The sequence below is a fragment of the Petromyzon marinus genome (assembly GCF_048934315.1).
Source record: "Petromyzon marinus isolate PM22_M1 ecotype Great Lakes invasive population chromosome 68 unlocalized genomic scaffold, UKy_Petmar_22M1.pri1.0 chr68_unloc.1, whole genome shotgun sequence".
Lineage (NCBI taxonomy): Eukaryota > Metazoa > Chordata > Hyperoartia > Petromyzontiformes > Petromyzontidae > Petromyzon > Petromyzon marinus.
In genome coordinates this window covers 1,915,664-1,930,585 of record NW_027422597.1, presented here as the reverse complement: position 1 = coordinate 1,930,585, position 14,922 = coordinate 1,915,664, and the positions used below count along the sequence as shown (strand labels likewise).

Here is a 14,922-nt window from a genome sequence, read left to right as displayed (position 1 = left end):
TGGTGGTGTTGGTGGTGGTGTTGGTGGTGTTGGTGGTAGTGGTGGTGTTGGTGTTGGTGGTGTTGGTGGTGGTGTTGGTGGTGAGGCACGCGAGGTTCTAACACTTGGCCTGCGTTCGCTAGGCAGCACAGCCAGAAAAGGAGGGGGGAGGGGGTAAGGGGGGGGAGGGGGTAAGGGGGGGGGAGGGGTGGGGGGAGGGGTTAAGGGTGGGGGAGGGGTTAAGGGAGGGGGAGGGGTGGGGGGAGGAGTGAGGGGAGGGGTTAAGGGTGGGGGAGGGGTGGGGGGAGGGGGTAGGAGGGGTAGGGAAGGGGGATAGGAGTGGGGTGGAGGGAGTCGAGGAATCGATTATTTCTACGATTCCCGCCCCTAGGAATAAGTTATCATTAAATCGATTCACCCCCTACCACCCCACCACTTGCACACCGAGCATAGAATCGCTACCTCGACGATTCCACCCCCCTTAAATCGATTCACTATTCCGGGATTCACACTCCCACCAGCCAATAATCGATTCACTATGTCGACGTGTCCACCCCTTAGGAATCGATCCACAATCACGACGGCTCCGCCCCCTATTAAGCGATTTAATTTCCTCGGCGATTCCTCCTCCTTAGAATCTATTCATGATATCGACGATTTACTCTCCCGCCCGCTGTATCGTTTACGAAGAATCGATTCTTCATCACGCTGTCCGCAATCCTCCAAACACGCACGAATCGATTCCCGTGAGGATTTTTTTTGTGCGATTCTAGCTATGAAGCGCAGGCAGAATCGATTCAGAATCAATATTCCAGGAATCTGAAACTTACGGGAATCGGAATCAGAAATCTTTGTATTTTGAATGACTGCAGGAGCAATCCGATGAGCTGGAAAGCTCTTTGCCGTCTACTCTAAACCACTTTTTATTATTTCGCCAGGTCCAAGGGCCTCCCCCCTCCCCCACCCTACGGCGAGCTACTGCGTAGTAGCTCTTTGTTTCGGACAAAGCCACCTGGGCCATCGCCACAATGGTGGCAAGGTTTAATTTGAAATTTAATTTGGTTTAGCCCTGTGAGCCATTCGGCCCTTCGACCGGGTGCAACAGGCAACTGAAACGAAAAAAAAACACCAACGAGAGAGAGAAAAAAAAACATCTTAAAGTGGCTTTGTCAACGAGGGAGGCTGCTGATGCCATCATCACCGTCACCCGCGCGGGGCATTTGAACCTCATGGCTGGGACACCCCGTAATTAATTAACCCATTTATTTATTTATTTTTGTGGGGGGGGGGGGGCGACTACCGTCACACCCCCCACCGCGGTGCACCCGGACGAGGACCATTCTGCCGCCATGTCCAAGCGCAGCGAGAACAAACGGGCGGCGGAGCTGAACAAGCGAATGCATTCCTTGCTCGGGTATGGGCAGGCCCATTGGCGCTCGCTGCCGGCGTCCACCTTCGGCGAGTCGCTGGCCGCTCTCGAGGACTTCAGGAGGGCGTTCGGCGGCAATGCCGTCGCGAGCCGGTGGATGGAGCGCATCATCGAGTTTGTCAGCCTTTCCAGCGGCACGTTCCCGGCGGCAGCGGCGTCTTGCCCGACATCATCGTCGTCTTCATCGTCATCGTCATCATCGTCATCATCGTCGTCATCATCGGTGACGGCATCGACGCCGGTGGCTACGCCGTCTGCCGTGACGTCGCTCCCGCCCTCGCAGCTGCCGACCCTCCCCGGCAGCGGCGGTTCGCGGCCCAGCGTCCCCGCGCCCCGTCAGGCTCGCGGACGTCGCGACCGCAAGGAGGCCGCGATGGCCCGAGCCGTCAGCATTCTCGGCGACGACGCCGTCCGCAGCATTCGCGACGAGTGGCGCTCGACGGAGGCGGCCCGGGGCGGATCCGAGTGGCGGCAGTCGGAGAGGATCGTCCTGCAGATGCTTCAGCGGGGCCTGTCGGAGAGCGTGATCCGCGCGGTCATCCCGGTCGGCGGCTCCCGCGTCCACCGCCTGCGGAAGGCCCTCGAGAGCGGCGTGGAAACGTCGCGCGCGAGGCGCCCGCCAAGGGTCCCGCATCACGCGCTCGCCGCCGACGACCTCGAGGCCATCAGGGAGAGCGCCTGCGCGTGGGAGGTCGAGGACGACTTTCCCTGCTCCCACCGTCGGCCTCGGCAGTACTCGGTTGAACCCAACGTCACCTGGACCGAGCTCTATCGCCGGTACAAGGCCAATTTGGATGCCGTCGAGGGCAGCCGGGTCGTGTCGTATTCGCGCTGGATCCAGTACGTCCACGTGTTCTACCCCGGGCTCCGCTTGGCACGCACCGCGGACGACGCCTGCGACTGCTGCGCCCGCCTCGACGCCCGGCTCGCGCGCGGGGATCTCCCGGCGGACGAGCGCGAGCGCCTGCTGCAGGAGAAGAATTTGCCTCTCGCCGCGGCGGTCGCCCAGCGCCGGACGGTGTCCGCTTTCGTGAGGGAGTACGTCGAGCGGCACGCTCCCGGCCAGGACGTCCCGGCCGCCGTCGTTCCGGACCACTGCGACGACGGCGAGCCCGGCGCCGCCGACTCTGCCCGCGGACCGAGCCGCCCGCCGACCGTTCGGGTTCAGGTTGAGGGCTTTGGCGGGAGCTTCGCCATGCCGCACTGCGGCCACGTGCGGCCGTCCGCCGATCGCTTCGACTCGAGCCTGGCGCTGCGGAATTTCGTGCTGGCGGACGTCACGAGCGGCGTCAACAGCGTGATCTTCTACGACGAGCGTGGCCAAGGGAAGGACGCGGACGCGCTGTGCAGCCTCCGCTTCGTGCACCACATGCGGCTGCTCGGCAGGCGCCCGGGCGCGATGCCCACGACGCTGGTGGCCATTCTGGACAACCGCGTTGGCCAGGACAAGTCTCAAGTGGCGTTCATGTTCTTTGCGCTGCTGTCGGTCTTGTTCTACCGCAAAGTCGTTCTGTTGTACCTCCCGCCGGGCCACTCGCACAACCAGGCCGATAGGGTCGTCGCGTGGTGTCGCAATGCGATGAGGGGCAAGAACTTCTACACGCCGTGGGAAGTCGTCGACGCCGTCAACCTGATCAGCGGCGTCGAGGCGACGTTCTTCGACCATCGCGATGCCCAGCGCCCTTTCTACACGGGCTGGGAGAGTCTCCTGAAGAGGCACTTCAGGCCGATGCCGCCCCGATACGCGTCCAACTACTTCTTCGAGGTCGATGAAGGAGCGCTTCGCATGAGGCACCTGAGCTCGACTCCGGACGACGAGGTCACCTGCGTCCCGCTGGTCGCGCCGGGGAACGTCGACCTGCTTCGGCGATCCGTTCTGCGGGATATTTTTGGCGCCGACGTCGACACGATCGAGCAGGGGACGCTCGAGTCGGTCCGACTGCCGACTGCCCCCGTCGGCGGCCTGTCGGCCGAGCGGCTGGCCTCGCTGTCCAAGAAGTACTTCTCGATTCCGCCCGAGCACTTGCCGTACTACCCGGCCGCCCCGGGCGATGCCGGCCCGCAGATCGACGGCCGTCCGGTGCCCGAAGGAGGCCCCGGTCGCGCGACGAAGCGAAAGCTCGCCGCCGTTGACGCGACGGTGGGGCCGGCCGCTGAGATCGGTCCGGCAGCCAAGGCGAAATGAGAGCAGCTCCACCAAGTCGCTGATAGCATCATCATCATCATCATCATCGTCGTCATCATCATCGTTGTCATCGTCGTCATCATCATCATCGTCATCATCGTCATCGTCGTCGTCGCCACCACCGTGGGAATGTAGAGCTGCCAAAATAATCTAAACCTAGCCTGTTAACAGGCTGTCAGGGCAAGTGATAATTTATACTGCGGCAGGAGTAGGAAATCTGAAACGATGTAAAGCTCTTTGTTTAGAGATGTTCCAGTGGGAGGCACACGGGGTCGGAACGTTGCAACAACAATATCAAGACACAAAACAACACCGAAAGGAGTATAAAGCCATAGGAAGGGTAAACACATCACTTTAAATATATTTACACAATTAAAACGACAACTACTTGTAAATTTTGGTTTAAAGCTTTCGTGACTGCAGGGATTCATCTTCTTGGTTCTGTCGGTAAAGTCACGTAGAAGGGAAACAAGAAAATAATAAAAATATAAAACAATAAAATTCTCACGACGTTTCGACTGCAACACGAGCAATCATCATCAGGTGTGAAAACCACAGCAAGAAAATTGAATACCCACTAGAGGATATTAATATTGTTTGAGGATATTAATATCAATTTAGAATATTCATATTATTATAAGATATTAATTAGACTACCCTTTGTGGTCAGGTCGCGAGCTGAAATGTTTTATAACAGCTCAGTGGGGTCTTTACCTGATGAAGTAAAATAAATAAAACTAGTTTCTAGTTTAGTTTCATCGGCAGTCGCAGAGGCAGGCAATTGGCTTGAACCAGAGGGGGGCGCCACGGTGGCTAGGAGATGTTAACCACCTCGCCAGGGATACAGGAGGTCGTGGGTTCCATCCCAATTCTGACTATGCCTGCTGCTGTATATCTGGAGTCTGTGTCTCTCTCTCTCTCTCTCCCTCTGATGGGATGTTAACTCCCTCGCCTGGTTTACAGGAGGTCGTGGGTTCCATCCTGACACTGACCGAGTCTGCTGCTGCTGCTGTATATTTGGAGTCTGGTGGTGTTGGTGGTGGTGGTGTTGGTGGTGGTGGTGTTGGTGGTGGTGGTGTTGGTGGTGGTGTTGGTGGTGTTGGTGGTGGTGTTGGTGGTGGTGGTGTTGGTGGTGGTGTTGGTGTTGGTGGTGGTGTTGGTGGTGGTGTTGGTGGTGATGTTGGTGGTGGTGTTGGTGGTGGTGTTGGTGGTGGTGTTGGTGGTGTTGGTGGTAGTGGTGGTGTTGGTGGTGTTGGTGGTGTTGGTGGTAGTGGTGGTGGTGGTGTTGGTGGTGGTGTTGGTGGTGTTGGTGGTGTTGGTGGTGGTGTTGGTGGTGTTGGTGGTGAGGCACGCGAGGTTCTAACACTTGGCCTGCGTTCGCTAGGCAGCACAGCCAGAAAAGGAGGGGGGAGGGGGTAAGGGGGGGGGTAAGGGGGGGAGGGGTGGGGGGAGGGGTGGGGGGAGGGGTGGGGTTAAGGGTGGGGGAGGGGTGGGGGGAGGGGGTAGGAGGGGTAGGGAAGGGGGATAGGAGTGGGGTGGAGGGAGTCGAGGAATCGATGATTTCGACGATTCCCGCTCCTAGGAATAAGTTATCATTAAATCGATTCACCCCCTACCACCCCACCACTTGCACACCGAGCATAGAATCGCTACCTCGTCGATTCCACCCCCCTTAAATCGATTCCCTATCCCGGGATTCACACTCCCACCAGCCAACAATCGATTCACTATGTCGACGTGTCCACCCCCTAGGAATCGATCCACAATCACGACGGCTCCGCCCCCTATTAAGCGATTTAATTTCCTCGGCGATTCCTCCTCCTTAGAATTTATTCATGATATCGACGATGTACTCTCCCGCCCGCTGTATCGTTTACGAAGAATCGATTTTTCATCACGCTGTCCCCAATCCTCCAAACACGCACGAATCGATTCCCGTGAGGATTTTTTTTGTGCGATTCTTGCTATGAAGCGCAGGCAGAATCGATTCAGAATCAATATTCCAGGAATCTGAAACTTACGGGAATCGGAATCAGAAATCTTTGTATTTTGAATGACTGCAGGAGCAATCCGATGAGCTGGAAAGCTCTTTGCCGTCTACTCTAAACCACTTTTTATTATTTCGCCAGGTCCAAGGGCCCCTCCCTCCCCCCCCCTACGGCGAGCTGCTGCGTAGTAGCTCTTTGTTTCGGACAAAGCCACCTGGGCCATCGCCACAATGGTGGCAAGGTTTAATTTGAAATTTAATTTGGTTTAGCCCTGTGAGCCATTCGGCCCTTCGACCGGGTGCAACAGGCAACTGAAACGAAAAAAAAACACCAACGAGAGAGAGAAAAAAAAACATCTTAAAGTGGCTTTGTCAACGAGGGAGGCTGCTGATGCCATCATCACCGTCACCCGCGCGGGGCATTTGAACCTCATGGCTGGGACACCCCGTAATTAATTAACCCATTTATTTATTTATTTGTGGGGGGGGGCCACTACCGTCACCCCCCACCGCGGTGCACCCGGACGAGGACCATTCTGCCGCCATGTCCAAGCGCAGCGAGAACAAACGGGCGGCGGAGCTGAACAAGCGAATGCATTCCTTGCTCGGGTATGGGCAGGCCCATTGGCGCTCGCTGCCGGCGTCCACCTTCGGCGAGTCGCTGGCCGCTCTCGAGGACTTCAGGAGGGCGTTCGGCGGCAATGCCGTCGCGAGCCGGTGGATGGAGCGCATCATCGAGTTTGTCAGCCTTTCCAGCGGCACGTTCCCGGCGGCAGCGGCGGCGTCTTGCCCGACATCATCGTCATCGTCATCATCGTCATCATCGGTGACGGCATCGACGCCGGTGGCTACGCCGTCTGCCGTGACGTCGCTCCCGCCCTCGCAGCTGCCGACCCTCCCCGGCAGCGGCGGTTCGCGGCCCAGCGTCCCCGCGCCCCGTCAGGCTCGCGGACGTCGCGACCGCAAGGAGGCCGCGATGGCCCGAGCCGTCAGCATTCTCGGCGACGACGCCGTCCGCAGCATTCGCGACGAGTGGCGCTCGACGGAGGCGGCCCGGGGCGGATCCGAGTGGCGGCAGTCGGAGAGGATCGTCCTGCAGATGCTTCAGCGGGGCCTGTCGGAGAGCGTGATCCGCGCGGTCATCCCGGTCGGCGGCTCCCGCGTCCACCGCCTGCGGAAGGCCCTCGAGAGCGGCGTGGAAACGTCGCGCGCGAGGCGCCCGCCAAGGGTCCCGCATCACGCGCTCGCCGCCGACGACCTCGAGGCCATCAGGGAGAGCGCCTGCGCGTGGGAGGTCGAGGACGACTTTCCCTGCTCCCACCGTCGGCCTCGGCAGTACTCGGTTGAGCCCAACGTCACCTGGACCGAGCTCTATCGCCGGTACAAGGCCAATTTGGATGCCGTCGAGGGCAGCCGGGTCGTGTCGTATTCGCGCTGGATCCAGTACGTCCACGTGTTCTACCCCGGGCTCCGCTTGGCACGCACCGCGGACGACGCCTGCGACTGCTGCGCCCGCCTCGACGCCCGGCTCGCGCGCGGGGATCTCCCGGCGGACGAGCGCGAGCGCCTGCTGCAGGAGAAGAATTTGCCTCTCGCCGCGGCGGTCGCCCAGCGCCGGACGGTGTCCGCTTTCGTGAGGGAGTACGTCGAGCGGCACGCTCCCGGCCAGGACGTCCCGGCCGCCGTCGTTCCGGACCACTGCGACGACGGCGAGCCCGGCGCCGCCGACTCTGCCCGCGGACCGAGCCGCCCGCCGACCGTTCGGGTTCAGGTTGAGGGCTTTGGCGGGAGCTTCGCCATGCCGCACTGCGGCCACGTGCGGCCGTCCGCCGATCGCTTCGACTCGAGCCTGGCGCTGCGGAATTTCGTGCTGGCGGACGTCACGAGCGGCGTCAACAGCGTGATCTTCTACGACGAGCGTGGCCAAGGGAAGGACGCGGACGCGCTGTGCAGCCTCCGCTTCGTGCACCACATGCGGCTGCTCGGCAGGCGCCCGGGCGCGATGCCCACGACGCTGGTGGCCATTCTGGACAACCGCGTTGGCCAGGACAAGTCTCAAGTGGCGTTCATGTTCTTTGCGCTGCTGTCGGTCTTGTTCTACCGCAAAGTCGTTCTGTTGTACCTCCCGCCGGGCCACTCGCACAACCAGGCCGATAGGGTCGTCGCGTGGTGTCGCAATGCGATGAGGGGCAAGAACTTCTACACGCCGTGGGAAGTCGTCGACGCCGTCAACCTGATCAGCGGCGTCGAGGCGACGTTCTTCGACCATCGCGATGCCCAGCGCCCTTTCTACACGGGCTGGGAGAGTCTCCTGAAGAGGCACTTCAGGCCGATGCCGCCCCGATACGCGTCCAACTACTTCTTCGAGGTCGATGAAGGAGCGCTTCGCATGAGGCACCTGAGCTCGACTCCGGACGACGAGGTCACCTGCGTCCCGCTGGTCGCGCCGGGGAACGTCGACCTGCTTCGGCGATCCGTTCTGCGGGATATTTTTGGCGCCGACGTCGACACGATCGAGCAGGGGACGCTCGAGTCGGTCCGACTGCCGACTGCCCCCGTCGGCGGCCTGTCGGCCGAGCGGCTGGCCTCGCTGTCCAAGAAGTACTTCTCGATTCCGCCCGAGCACTTGCCGTACTACCCGGCCGCCCCGGGCGATGCCGGCCCGCAGATCGACGGCCGTCCGGTGCCCGAAGGAGGCCCCGGTCGCGCGACGAAGCGAAAGCTCGCCGCCGTTGACGCGACGGTGGGGCCGGCCGCTGAGATCGGTCCGGCAGCCAAGGCGAAATGAGAGCAGCTCCACCAAGTCGCTGATAGCATCATCGTCATCGTCATTATCGTCATCATCGTCGTAATCGTCATCATCGTCATCATCGTCATCGTCGTCATCATCATCATCATCGTCATCGTCGTCATCATCGTCATCGTCGTCGTCGCCACCACCGTGGGAATGTAGAGCTGCCAAAATAATCTAAACCTAGCCTGTTAACAGGCTGTCAGGGCAAGTGATAATTTATACTGCGGCAGGAGTAGGCAATCTGAAACGCTCTAAAGCTCTTTGTTTAGAGATGTTCCAGTAGGAGGCACACGGGGTCGGAACGTTGCAACAACAATATCAAGACACAAAACAACACCGAAAGGAGTACAAAGCCATAGGAAGGGTAAACACATCACTTTAAATTTATTTACACAATTAAAATGACAACTACTTGTAAATTTTGGTTTAAAGCTTTCGTGACTGCAGGGATTCATATTCTTGGTTCTTTCGGTAAAGTCACGTAGAAGGGAAACAATAAAATAATAAAAATATAAATCAATAAAATTCTCACGACGTTTCGACTGCAAAACGAGCAATCATCATCAGGTGTGAAAACCACAGCAAGAAAATTGAATACCCACTAGAGGATATTAATATTGTTTGAGGATATTAATATCAATTTAGAATATTCATATTATTATAAGATATTAATGAGACTACCCTTTGTGGTCAGGTCGCGAGCTGAAATGTTTTATAACAGCTCAGTGGGGTCTTTACCTGATGAAGTAAAATAAATAAAACTAGTTTCTAGTTTAGTTTCATCAGCAGTCGCAGAGGCAGGCAATTGGCTTGAACCAGAGGGGGGCGCCACGGTGGCTAGGAGATGTTAACCAAGTCGCCTGGAATACAGGAGGTCGTGGGTTCGATCCCAATTCTGACTATGCCTGCTGCTGTATATCTGGAGTCTGTGTCTCTCTCTCTCTCCCTCTGATGGGATGTTAACTCCCTCGCCTGGTTTACAGGAGGTCGTGGGTTCCATCCTGACACTGACCGAGTCTGCTGCTGCTGTATATTTGGAGTCTGGTGGTGTTGGTGGTGGTGGTGTTGGTGGTGGTGGTGTTGGTGGTGGTGTTGGTGGTGTTGGTGGTGGTGTTGGTGTTGGTGGTGGTGTTGGTGGTGGTGGTGGTGGTGTTGGTGGTGGTGTTGGTGTTGGTGGTGGTGTTGGTGGTGGTGTTGGTGGTGATGTTGGTGGTGGTGTTGGTGGTGGTGTTGGTGGTGGTGTTGGTGGTGTTGGTGGTAGTGGTGGTGTTGGTGGTGTTGGTGGTGTTGGTGGTGTTGGTGGTGGTGGTGTTGGTGTTGTTGGTGGTGGTGTTGGTGGTGTTGGTGGTAGTGGTGGTGTTGGTGTTGTTGGTGGTGGTGTTGGTGGTGGTGTTGGTGTTGGTGGTGTTGGTGGTGGTGTTGTTGGTGTTGGTGGTGTTGGTGGTGTTGGTGGTGGTGGTGGTGGTGTTGGTGGTGTTGGTGTTGTTGGTGGTGGTGTTGGTGGTGGTGTTGGTGTTGGTGGTGTTGGTGGTGGTGTTGTTGGTGTTGGTGGTGTTGGTGGTGATGTTGGTGGTGGTGTTGGTGGTGGTGTTGGTGGTGGTGTTGGTGGTGTTGGTGGTAGTGGTGGTGTTGGTGGTGTTGGTGGTGTTGGTGGTGGTGGTGTTGGTGTTGTTGGTGGTGGTGTTGGTGGTGTTGGTGGTAGTGGTGGTGTTGGTGTTGTTGGTGGTGGTGTTGGTGGTGGTGTTGGTGGTGGTGGTGTTGGTGGTGGTGTTGGTGGTGTTGGTGGTAGTGGTGGTGTTGGTGTTGGTGGTGTTGGTGGTGGTGGTGTTGGTGGTGTTGGTGTTGGTGTTGATGTTGGTGGTGTTGGTGGTGGTGGTGTTGGTGGTGGTGTTGGTGGTGTTGGTGGTAGTGGTGTTGGTGGTGTTGGTGGTGGTGTTGGTGGTGTTGGTGGTGAGGCACGCGAGGTTCTAACACTTGGCCTGCGTTCGCTAGGCAGCACAGCCAGAAAAGGAGGGGGGAGGGGGTAAGGGGGGGGAGGGGGTAAGGGGGGGAGGGGTGGGGGGAGGGGTGGGGGGAGGGGTGGGGGAGGGGTTAAGGGTGGGGGAGGGGTTAAGGGAGGGGGAGGGGTGGGGGGAGGAGTGAGGGGAGGGGTTAAGGGTGGGGGAGGGGTGGGGGGAGGGGGTAGGAGGGGTAGGGAAGGGGGATAGGAGTGGGGTGGAGGGAGTCGAGGAATCGATTATTTCTACGATTCCCGCCCCTAGGAATAAGTTATCATTAAATCGATTCACCCCCTACCACCCCACCACTTGCACACCGAGCATAGAATCGCTACCTCGACGATTCCATCCCCCTTAAATCGATTCACTATCCCGGGATTCACACTCCCACCAGCCAACAATCGATTCACTATGTCGACGAGTCCAACCCCTAGGAATCGATCCACAATCACGACGGCTCCGCCCCCTATTAAGCGATTTCTATTCCTCGGCGATTCCTCCTCCTTAGAATCTATTCATGATATCGACGATTTACTCTCCCGCCAGCTGTATCGTTTACGAAGAATCGATTCTTCATCACGCTGTCCCCAATGCTCCAAACACGCACGAATCGATTCCCGTGAGGATTTTTTTTGTGCGATTCTTGCTATGAAGCGCAGGCAGAATCGATTCAGAATCAATATTCCAGGAATCTGAAACTTACGGGAATCGGAATCAGAAATCTTTGTATTTTGAATGACTGCAGGAGCAATCCGATGAGCTGGAAAGCTCTTTGCCGTCTACTCTAAACCACTTTTTATTATTTCGCCAGCTCCAAGGGCCCCCCCTCCCCCCCATCCCCCCCACGGCGAGCTGCTGCGTAGTAGCTCTTTGTTTCGGACAAAGCCACCTGGGCCATCGCCACAATGGTGGCAAGGTTTAATTCAATTCCATTTGGTTTAGCCCTGTGAGCCATTCGGCCCTTCGACCGGGTGCAACAGGCAACTGAAACGAAAAAAAAACACCAACGAGAGAGAGAAAAAAAAACATCTTAAAGTGGCTTTGTCAACGAGGGAGGCTGCTGATGCCATCATCACCGTCACCCACGCGGGGCATTTGAACCTCATGGCTGGGACACCCCGTAATTAATTAACCCATTTATTTATTTATTTATTGTGGGGGGCGACTACCGGCCCCCCACCGCGGTGCACCCGGACGAGGACCATTCTGCCGCCATGTCCAAGCGCAGCGAGAACAAACGGGCGGCGGAGCTGAACAAGCGAATGCATTCCTTGCTCGGGTATGGGCAGGCCCATTGGCGCTCGCTGCCGGCGTCCACCTTCGGCGAGTCGCTGGCCGCTCTCGAGGACTTCAGGAGGGCGTTCGGCGGCAATGCCGTCGCGAGCCGGTGGATGGAGCGCATCATCGAGTTTGTCAGCCTTTCCAGCGGCACGTTCCCGGCGGCCGCGGCGTCTTGCCCGACATCATCATCATCATCGTCGTCATCGTCATCATCATCGTCATCATCGTCATCATCGTCATCATCGGCGGTGACGGCATCGACGCCGGTGGCTACGCCGTCTGCCGTGACGTCGCTCCCGCCCTCGCAGCTGCCGACCCTCCCCGGCAGCGGCGGTTCGCGGCCCAGCGTCCCCGCGCCCCGTCAGGCTCGCGGACGTCGCGACCGCAAGGAGGCCGCGATGGCCCGAGCCGTCAGCATTCTCGGCGACGACGCCGTCCGCAGCATTCGCGACGAGTGGCGCTCGACGGAGGCGGCCCGGGGCGGATCCGAGTGGCGGCAGTCGGAGAGGATCGTCCTGCAGATGCTTCAGCGGGGCCTGTCGGAGAGGGTGATCCGCGCGGTCATCCCGGTCGGCGGCTCCCGCGTCCACCGCCTGCGGAAGGCCCTCGAGAGCGGCGTGGAAACGTCGCGCGCGAGGCGCCCGCCAAGGGTCCCGCATCACGCGCTCGCCGCCGACGACCTCGAGGCCATCAGGGAGAGCGCCTGCGCGTGGGAGGTCGAGGACGACTTTCCCTGCTCCCACCGTCGGCCTCGGCAGTACTCGGTTGAACCCAACGTCACCTGGACCGAGCTCTATCGCCGGTACAAGGCCAATTTGGATGCCGTCGAGGGCAGCCGGGTCGTGTCGTATTCGCGCTGGATCCAGTACGTCCACGTGTTCTACCCCGGGCTCCGCTTGGCACGCACCGCGGACGACGCCTGCGACTGCTGCGCCCGCCTCGACGCCCGGCTCGCGCGCGGGGATCTCCCGGCGGACGAGCGCGAGCGCCTGCTGCAGGAGAAGAATTTGCCTCTCGCCGCGGCGGTCGCCCAGCGCCGGACGGTGTCCGCTTTCGTGAGGGAGTACGTCGAGCGGCACGCTCCCGGCCAGGACGTCCCGGCCGCCGTCGTTCCGGACCACTGCGACGACGGCGAGCCCGGCGCCGCCGACTCTGCCCGCGGACCGAGCCGCCCGCCGACCGTTCGGGTTCAGGTTGAGGGCTTTGGCGGGAGCTTCGCCATGCCGCACTGCGGCCACGTGCGGCCGTCCGCCGATCGCTTCGACTCGAGCCTGGCGCTGCGGAATTTCGTGCTGGCGGACGTCACGAGCGGCGTCAACAGCGTGATCTTCTACGACGAGCGTGGCCAAGGGAAGGACGCGGACGCGCTGTGCAGCCTCCGCTTCGTGCACCACATGCGGCTGCTCGGCAGGCGCCCGGGCGCGATGCCCACGACGCTGGTGGCCATTCTGGACAACCGCGTTGGCCAGGACAAGTCTCAAGTGGCGTTCATGTTCTTTGCGCTGCTGTCGGTCTTGTTCTACCGCAAAGTCGTTCTGTTGTACCTCCCGCCGGGCCACTCGCACAACCAGGCCGATAGGGTCGTCGCGTGGTGTCGCAATGCGATGAGGGGCAAGAACTTCTACACGCCGTGGGAAGTCGTCGACGCCGTCAACCTGATCAGCGGCGTCGAGGCGACGTTCTTCGACCATCGCGATGCCCAGCGCCCTTTCTACACGGGCTGGGAGAGTCTCCTGAAGAGGCACTTCAGGCCGATGCCGCCCCGATACGCGTCCAACTACTTCTTCGAGGTCGATGAAGGAGCGCTTCGCATGAGGCACCTGAGCTCGACTCCGGACGACGAGGTCACCTGCGTCCCGCTGGTCGCGCCGGGGAACGTCGACCTGCTTCGGCGATCCGTTCTGCGGGATATTTTTGGCGCCGACGTCGACACGATCGAGCAGGGGACGCTCGAGTCGGTCCGACTGCCGACTGCCCCCGTCGGCGGCCTGTCGGCCGAGCGGCTGGCCTCGCTGTCCAAGAAGTACTTCTCGATTCCGCCCGAGCACTTGCCGTACTACCCGGCCGCCCCGGGCGATGCCGGCCCGCAGATCGACGGCCGTCCGGTGCCCGAAGGAGGCCCCGGTCGCGCGACGAAGCGAAAGCTCGCCGCCGTTGACGCGACGGTGGGGCCGGCCGCTGAGATCGGTCCGGCAGCCAAGGCGAAATGAGAGCAGCTCCACCAAGTCGCTGATAGCATCATCATCATCATCATCATCGTCGTCATCATCATCGTCGTCATCATCATCATCGTCATCGTCGTCGCCACCACCGTGGGAATGTAGAGCTGCCAAAATAATCTAAACCTAGCCTGTTAACAGGCTGTCAGGGCAAGTGATAATTTAAACTGCGGCAGGAGTAGGAAATCGGAAACGCTGTAAAGCTCTTTGTTTAGAGATGTTCCAGTAGGAGGCACACGGGGTCGGAACGTTGCAACAACAATATCAAGACACAAAACAACACCGAAAGGAGTACAAAGCCATAGGAAGGGTAAACACATCACTTTAAATATATTTACACAATTAAAACGACAACTACTTGTAAATTTTGGTTTAAAGCTTTCGTGACTGCAGGGATTCATATTCTTGGTTCTTTCGGTAAAGTTACGTAGAAGGGAAACAATAAAATAATAAAAATATAAAACAATAAAATTCTCACGACGTTTCGACTGCAACACGAGCAATCATCATCAGGTGTGAAAACCACAGCAAGAAAATTGAATACCCACTAGAGGATATTAATATTGTTTGAGGATATTAATATCAATTTAGAATATTCATATTATTATAAGATATTAATTAGACTACCCTTTGTGGTCAGGTCGCGAGCTGAAATGTTTTATAACAGCTCATTGGGGTCTTTACCTGATGAAGTAAAATAAATAAAACTAGTTTCTAGTTTAGTTTCATCAGCAGTCGCAGAGTCAGGCAATTGGCTTGAACCAGAGGGGGGCGCCACAGTGGCTAGGAGATGTTAACCAAGTCGCCTGGAATACAGGAGGTCGTGGGTTCGATCCCAATTCTGACTATGCCTGCTGCTGTATATCTGGAGTCTGTGTCTCTCTCTCTCTCTCTCCCTCTGATGGGATGTTAACTCCCTCGCCTGGTTTACAGGAGGTCGTGGGTTCCATCCTGACACTGACCGAGTCTGCTGCTGCTGTATATTTGGAGTCTGGTGGTGTTGGTGGTGGTGGTGTTGGTGGTGGTGGTGGTGGTGTTGGTGGTGGTGTTG

At 58.4% G+C, this 14,922-nt stretch overlaps 3 protein-coding genes across 3 annotated transcripts; all 3 read left to right on the top strand.

Moving 5' to 3' along the window:
* The first annotated feature begins 321 nt into the window (after nucleotides 1–321).
* LOC142907997 (uncharacterized) lies at nucleotides 322–4,578 on the top strand. The gene has a single exon (XM_076058120.1). It carries the CDS (start codon nucleotides 1,329–1,331, stop codon nucleotides 3,591–3,593), a length of 2,265 nt encoding a protein of 754 aa, XP_075914235.1. The 5' UTR covers nucleotides 322–1,328; the 3' UTR covers nucleotides 3,594–4,578.
* Nucleotides 4,579–5,490: 912 nt separating this feature from the next.
* Nucleotides 5,491–9,273, top strand: LOC116937610 (uncharacterized). Its single transcript, XM_076058119.1, has one exon. The coding sequence runs from the start codon at nucleotides 6,125–6,127 to the stop codon at nucleotides 8,366–8,368; it is 2,244 nt and encodes a 747-aa protein (XP_075914234.1). The 5' UTR covers nucleotides 5,491–6,124; the 3' UTR covers nucleotides 8,369–9,273.
* A 1,664-nt stretch (nucleotides 9,274–10,937) lies between these two features.
* On the top strand, nucleotides 10,938–14,236 carry LOC116937611 (uncharacterized). Its single transcript, XM_076058118.1, has one exon. It carries the CDS (start codon nucleotides 11,586–11,588, stop codon nucleotides 13,860–13,862), a length of 2,277 nt encoding a protein of 758 aa, XP_075914233.1. The 5' UTR covers nucleotides 10,938–11,585; the 3' UTR covers nucleotides 13,863–14,236.
* Nucleotides 14,237–14,922: the final 686 nt, after the last annotated feature.